This window comes from Andrographis paniculata, unplaced genomic scaffold (assembly GCF_009805555.1).
Source record: "Andrographis paniculata isolate CXL003 unplaced genomic scaffold, ASM980555v1 Contig35END, whole genome shotgun sequence".
Taxonomy (NCBI): domain Eukaryota; kingdom Viridiplantae; phylum Streptophyta; class Magnoliopsida; order Lamiales; family Acanthaceae; genus Andrographis; species Andrographis paniculata.
In genome coordinates this window covers 2,998,075-3,006,208 of record NW_026137568.1, presented here as the reverse complement: position 1 = coordinate 3,006,208, position 8,134 = coordinate 2,998,075, and the positions used below count along the sequence as shown (strand labels likewise).

At 31.8% G+C, this 8,134-nt stretch overlaps 1 protein-coding gene across 1 annotated transcript; it reads left to right on the top strand.

Moving 5' to 3' along the window:
* Positions 1-1,687: 1,687 nt before the first annotated feature.
* On the top strand, positions 1,688-2,834 carry LOC127249381 (uncharacterized). Its single transcript, XM_051272147.1, has 2 exons — positions 1,688-1,752; positions 2,349-2,834. Exons 1-2 carry the CDS (start codon positions 1,724-1,726, stop codon positions 2,809-2,811), a joined length of 492 nt encoding a protein of 163 aa, XP_051128104.1. The 5' UTR covers positions 1,688-1,723; the 3' UTR covers positions 2,812-2,834.
* Positions 2,835-8,134: the final 5,300 nt, after the last annotated feature.

Genomic DNA, 8,134 nt, shown 5'->3' with positions numbered 1-8,134 from the left:
TAGAGAAATTTGGCAAAGATTTGAAGATAATGTGATGTTATCTATGATACCACTTGAAAGAAATTGAGATTGTGGATGAAATTGATTTCTTTTATTGGTTTTTCATGGGTTGAGATATATAAATCTTGAGAGATTTTTATTTGGGTGAAGAACCTATGGTTTCAATGAGATAATCTTGAGAGAATTCATCTCTTTGATTGGATTCAAAATTTAGATTTCCTTGGTGAATTATAACAGTGATCATTTGGTTTTGTTCAGGACTGGAGGAGATCAATATGAAAAATGAGAAGGAAGACAACCATTAAATTGTCCAGGAACTTAATAAAAAATTTGAGGTTCAGGCCTTGTGGTCTTGCCTTTGAGAAGATTATCTCCACTGCAATGGAAATTTGATGTCTTATGTTGCATGGTTGGGTGTTCATGCTGTCAATTAATTGGAGATTTTTAGTGTTTGTAATTTACTCACTCCGATTAGATTCTAATGAAAATACCTGGGTTGGAACCCCTAGATGTAAGCCCTATTGGAAGCTGAATTGAGTAAACAAATTTTGTGTTCAATTTTTTTTTTTTTCTTTGTCCAATTTATGTGCCTTTTAACTATCAACCATAGTTATTTGAATACCACGTGGATGCCAATCTGAACTCATATTCACCTTCAATAATTAACTTAATTCTACTAAAAAGCTTCTTCATTGCTCAGATCTATTTATATTAATTCCGACGTGCATACACTTATTATTATCATATTTGTATAAAATGAATTTTAGACAAGTTTTTTGTATATCGGTAATCATTGAAAAAGTATAGTAAAAAAAGAACCCTTTGACAGTGCAATATTTTTTAGTTATATAAAGGGTGTATTTCTTTTGTATTTTGTAGATTTTTATTATTGTTGTTTTTTAGGTAAGATAGTAATTTTACATGGTGTTTATCTAGAAAATAAGTGTATTTATTGAATACAATGAGACTACATAATAAAATTAAAAAAAAAAATACATAAGGAACAAGAAGTGTGTTTACACAATATTTATTGGGTGATAACATTTCTGATAAAATATTATCAAAAAATACAATATATACACACACTCACACAATATATATAATATAAATACGCTATCAACTCACAAAAAGTTAATAATTCAATCTAAAATATTATTTTATTTTTTTTATATCAACGACGTGATTTCTAATACATAACAAAAAAAACCACATACATTTAAAAATACAAATTCAACACCCTTAAATCAACAAGAATATTCAAATAATAATTCACATCAAAATATCATATTGATTAATATATGTAGAATTCAAGAATTTGTACTAATAGCAGATAGGTTTTATTATCTAAGCACACATAGACACAGACCGGATACAACTCAACATAATTAATAAAATAAAATAATAATAAAAATTCATAATTACAAAGTTTATCGTAAGTGAATTTATTTGATACCTTCACATGAACCATGTGAATCAAGTCTATCATTTACCTTCTCACTTAATAAGACAATATTTATTATGACTTTTAGTGTAACTGATTTTAATTATTAAATTTAAAAAAGATTCCTTTCTTTATTTATTTTTATTTTTTAATTTAAAAAATTATCCAATAATTTTAGAGCGAGGAGCCTGGTTTTCTATATAAAGAGAGTTCCAAAAGCGCAACTTTATACAAAAGCTTGCGAGGAGTTTGTATTTCATCAAGCGAAAGAGTTTTGTTCTAATGGCGTTCTTCACTCAAATCTTCTCAAGGTCCTCTTTATTAATCCGCATATTTTTTTATTTATTTATTTGTATCTTTATCCATTACTTTTAATGGTGACCTTTTGTTTATGCTATCGCGAATAAAAATAAGGGTCTTTCTATAAATGCAAAAGTTAATGTTTTTTGCAAGAACTTTGAGTTTTAGGATTTTTATTTTTATATGAGTGAAAGGCTGAAAGTTTGTTGGCCTTTAAAATTAGGGTTTGACGGTATTTTTTGTTATTATCAATATTTTGTAATGATGCACATCTACATTGGATGTATTTATTTATGTATTTATTTATCTTTTCTATAATATTAAAATCTTGATATTTCTTTGGTTTTCTGTATATGCTATTTTATAGTCATTTGAAAAAAATTCTATTTAGATCCTTTCAAATTATATAATATGTCCTATTAATGAAATAAAAAGAAACTAAATACATGTATGATGAGATCATTCAATGTATCAAAATATATAATTTCGATTCACATTTGGTTAAAATAAATTATATTATTAGATCATTCAATGTATCAAAATATATAATTTCGATTCATATTTTGTTGAAATAAATTATATTATTAATTTCTTCTTCTTTTTGTAGGTCTGGAAATGCTTTTTTGAAGCCTACTGATCTTTCCACCACCAATAAGATGGGCGGTTTAGAGTCAACCCTAACTCTTACTAATGAACGTTTGGATGTTGAGCCCCAAGTAATCTTTAATATTCCTTACCTCACCAAAAATCTAATTCTTAAAGCTATGGTAGAAGTTCCGCGGACTCCTGCACCCCCAAGAGACTATTCCTACCCACTCTTTCAAAATCATTCCTCGGAGAAGCTCAACTGTGTCTTTATGTCTCACGGCGGCCCCAGAGTCATACCTCGTCCATTTGACCCAATTGTTCTCAAGCACCTCCCCATGACCAAATGTCTCACTCATGGCACATTTGGCTTCTTCCCATATGAATACATTCGACTTCTTCCAGAGTACTCTTGCATTACATATCACTATCCAAACTTTAAGGTGGTTCATGCTTTCAATCAATGCATTATGGAATTCCCATAATGCACATGTAATGTTCATTTATAATAGTGGGAGTGGAAAACTAGAAGATGGAGTGAATGCAGTGGATGCTAAGTATCTAAAATACTTTTTTTTTAATTAGCACTTACTTTTTCAATCTAATATCTACAACTATATTTTCTTGATTTCATTTAAGATATGCGTGTCTTGTTTAGATTAATAGAATTATGATATCAAATTATATTATTCTCAAATATAGTTTTTTTTAGATTTGGTAGAGTAATTCGTTTATCAAATTGGTATCAGAGATAGGATACGACAAAATTAATATTTCCACGGATGACAAAATCAAATTACAAAGTTAGAGTATTTAGATGTGAGTATTACTTGGTAGTTTTGTAGAACAACAAGCCTGGGTATGTTACCAAAGAATTAGTTAATGACACTAATAGAAATTCACATGAAGCATAGGACATGTTCGGCCTATATTTTTTCAAAATCTTGATGAATCCAATTTTAAAAAGATAGCTAATGAAAAATCCTCGATGCATGGGGTAAATTAGATAAACATCTTTTTATAGGATGAAAAAATGAAATAAGTGTGCCTTTAAGCATTTTGCAGTGAGTTGGAAAGCATGAAGATGAAGGATTCAAAAATTGTGTTTGATTACATCATTCATGTACAAACCATGGTAAATTAACTAAAGTGAAATGGAGAGAATTTGACCAAAACTTGATCAGTGGAGAATATCATATACTTTCTCTCAGATAGTTTGGACAACATTATGTATGACATCGAAGGAAATTGACACTTGAACCATGGACGAGCATGATGTGTCACTCAAAAATCATAGATAGTGGAATGAGAGAATGAGTGAAGAGATACTAGAGAAATCCCCAAGGAAGAAGACATCTATTAAGGCAACAAATCATTCTGGTCTAATAAATCTCATAGACAAAGAAATAGTCGTGGTGGTCATAGTACAAGAGGCCATGGGCGAGATGCCAAGAAGAAAATGTTTGTTTGTATACTAAAATTCATACATTATTAAATTAAGTTTTTTCTTTTAATGAGAAATAAATTGGTCAAATATATGTTATATGAATGTGATTTATGAACTTTAGTTTATATTTTTTTGATAAAATGATTTGGTGCCACATGAAAAATCAAATTATAGGTTCTTTATAAAGCAAATAAAGGCTCCCAACTTGATGAATTTGAACAATTATTAGAATGGTTGTATTGTAATTTTAAGTGAATATATTTTTGTTATATAACTGCATCAATACACTAGGTGAGTATTGATAACACGATTGCTTTAAGAAGTTTAATTTAAAATGACTATATAAAAGAATAAGTGTTGTATACAGAAATCCGTATATCCTGAGTCTCACAACAACTTGATGTGACCGGTTGGAGAACTGCCAAGGGTTCTCTGGGATAATCCAGAAAGCCCCTAGTTGATATTTTGTATCTGCGGAAATGGACCTTAGTGGAAAATCCACCGATGGGAATAAAAATAAAAAGGTTTAAAAATAAATTTTCATTGAAACTGAGAGAAAAAATACAAGAAAAATCAAAATAAAAATTGTAAAGTAAGCAGATAAATGTGTGGAAAATTAAAATACTAAGATATAAAAATACTGGAAAATAAAGATAAAAAGCTGGTAGAGTTGTGTTGGTGAGAGACCTTTTTTTCCTTGTCGTCTCTCACAAGCATCATTCTTTCTTGTTCATTAAAGCCCATTATTATCCAAAACTTCTCATAACTCCAACTTCATGTAATTGACGTGCTTTATAGCTCATCATCGAACAATCTGACCCATGAGCATCTAATCTCTTACATAACGACTGAAAACATTCCACATGCATTAAATTCATCAACAATACATCTTATCTAATTCTCAGCTCTTTTAATATCGTATTGAACCTCTATTTATATTGCAATTACTACCAATGGGTTATGATGTCAATGATTGTTCATTATACATCTCATGCTTCCACCGTATCCATCCGTATGGGCCTGCTTACCTTAAACTTCATCTTTTAACCTTGGGTCGCCGGTTCTTTGGGCTTGTTCACCAATTCTCTTTCGAACCGCACAATAAGACTTCAATTGAATGTTAGCCTCTTATTTCTTATATAGTAGCAGACATATATATTTAGTATGCATCTCTTTGACTAAAAGATATATATATACAGCTTGGATTAATAAATATATTAAAGAATAGATGAGATCACAAATTTAAATTAAACCATACTTTTGGTGATTTTAAAGAAATAGGAGTATTTTTGTAGTAAAAAATATATAAATATTTATAGAGAGAGAGAGAGAGAAACGTGTGTTTTATATTATAGTCATGTTATTTTTTATGTTCAATTATTTTATCAAAATAAAATATGTAAATGGAGATGAATTATTTGGTAGGAGGATATGAGTAGCAACCTATAAATACGTATATTGTTATCGCTCAAACTCATTTCAACGACTTAGCGAGTTGAGTCAGTCAAAAGTCGATAAGTTTTTTCTTTGGTTTTTTCATGAAAGGATCCATACATGTGTCGGATCAAAGAACTAAGTTGAATCGAATTAAAATTAGAGAATTGAATTGATGGCAATGTGAAGTAAAAGAAAGCAAGAACACTACTATGAATTGTTGGGAGTATGATAAAATTTTTGTAACTGAAAATTGCGATGATGAAAAAAAAAACAATAAAAATTCAAGAAATGTTAAATATTCTGGGGAATGGCCACAGATCCCAACTCTCCTCAACAAAAAAGGTTTGTATGCTGCATTATGACTCACTTTGGGACTACCCGATCAACCCTCTAATTTTGACTGGTCCTATAAGCCAAGACATCTAAATTACATAAAACTCAGGTTAGGTTGTTCTTCTAGGTCGATGGCCTTTTCTCATCTTAGGCTATCACCCCATCTCACTGGGTCACATTTATTGGACTTCCTTATAAGCCTAAATTGGAGTCCTAAATTTATTAATTTTATCCCAAAAATAATTTTGGGATAACAAAATATACTTCCCCCAAAAGTATCATTAAGGTTAAATAATCTAAAATTTTAAAATCAAACTTATACATAATCGAAGCTTTAGGTCAATACACTGGATATCTTGCAATCAACGATTATTCCCGCTTGTATAATATTTCTTCTTGTACCGCACCGTTGAAGGCCTCTCGTGTATGCTTAATCTGAAATCAAATTTCTAAACCCCTTTTTTTTCTTTCTCTTACACAAAACTCCCTGAAACCATACTTTTTCAATTCCACTTCATCCCACTTCATCTCTGTCAAGCCTCCGTTTTGCCATCACCGGGTCTCGTGTGTTTTGCCCATTGTTCAGTTGCTCTAAATCTCATTGGAATTTTTATTCTTTGTGTATCACAAATCAAATGTCTGGTCATTGTTGCGTCCAACTTTTGTCACCGCACCATCGGACACCTCTGCCTAGGTTAGAAGACTCCAAAGACCTAGACTTCATTCTAGGTTTAATTAGCACCTTTTCGAGTTTGATTGTACCGTTGAGGCCACAACCAGTGCCCTTCCTTAAAATTTCCTATGTTGCCATCCGGGTATTTTCCAATTCCTCCCAAAAATCCTACCACTCATACAAGGGGAGCCAATGATAGCAATGACTCTTTGGTCTTCCAAAGGAAACATTCGACTTCTTCTCGTGTTCACCTCTTGAGGATGTTGGCTACAAAACCGCCATCGACTTCTATAAAATCCTTGGGGGATGTTCATTTCAAACTAATTTCCCTTGCACCATAAAGCATTTATATCAAAACAAAGAAGGGATACCAACTTGGAGAATGTATAATCCCCTTGACCTACTTTTGGTTCAATTTGGAAATTTTTTCCGCTGGTTTCTTTGAATCACTTGTCCCATATTAGGTTATGATAAATGGGTAGAAAGGGTAGAACTGGTATTTGGGCATAAGAGGAATGAGTGGGAGATTTATGAGATAATAACAATGTGTGCTATGTTTTTTGTTATAAAACTTGACATAGTGAAGGCATTGTTTAATTTTTAGAACTCACAGTTAAATGTTTTTCTCTTCCCTTTTAGCACTATGGCTCCGACAGTCTTAGATGTCATTCTCTGCCTTCTAACGAGAGAAAATGAGTATTCGCTGCAATCGGTGCTTTCGTGTGGTTATCTATCCTTAAAGATAGAATATGGTAAAAAAATGTCTCAACAACATTTCTTGAGACGAATAAGAAATATGGTGGTTTATTGGAACTGAAAAATTAGGCTCTTCATTTGTACTAATTTGTTAGGTAGTTTGCATGTTTCTTGTCAAAGGACTTTATAATGGAGGCCGGCAATGTTATAGCATCCATCATGGTCAATAAGGAAATAAATTTGGTCTTTTACTTTTTTCTTTTTTTTACCAGGCAATCAACAAGAATTTGAAGAAAGTGTTGTCCTCATATGTTAAGGAAACAAACATGGTTGACCTTCTTTAGTTTTTTTCAAGCTATAGGCCTGACTTTAATTTTTGGAATTTTTTGCCCACATGGCTGTTGATTAACCCTAGGAAAAATCAACATTGAGTCTTAATTAAGCACTGAGAGATAGACCCATGTTATAGGGTAATTTGCAATTTTTCACCTACAAATTGTTGTGCACAAATCACCGAGTCCCAAAACATTTTTTCCTGGCTCACGGTACAATCCAATGTTCTGTTATTTATACTAGTTCACTTTTTTTGGCTTGTTAGTTCAATTTAATGCAAGATATTTCGGTTATTGTCTCTTCGATGAAACTCTCATCATTAACCTATCCTGGAAGTTGCTAAGGCATGGGCTTTAGTTTTTGCCTGGGTTGAGATCATGTCTTTCACTTCATTTAGTTATAATTTCAGAATCACTCACTCTTTCAATTGATGATGGAGCACTTTTTTCTATAAGCTGAGAGCTTACCCGAATACGATTTATCTATTAAAACTGATCGATGAGCATTCGGGTGATGTGGTTGTTCAATTATCAAACATGGAGGCAACATCAGATATAACTAAAAAAATTCTTCCCCTTTTGATTCTATAATGGTGACTCACTTAATTAATTGGTTTATTTGCCTCCAGGAAAGATGTGGCATCCATTTCTTTCTATGTGGCAACTCGAACGTCAACTCACCGGAGGATAATGACCAAAAATGGTACAACTTTGGGCAACAATGGAAACATCCATTGAAGGTAGATTTGGCCCTCTTGAGCAAGGTACAAAAGACTAATTTCTTGGAGTATTTAACATCATGTGCTTACCAAAATACTCTTCTTTTAAACAGGGAATTGCCACGACATGCTTAGTCCTAGGGAAATATGTGGTCGATATGTCTCCTCTGA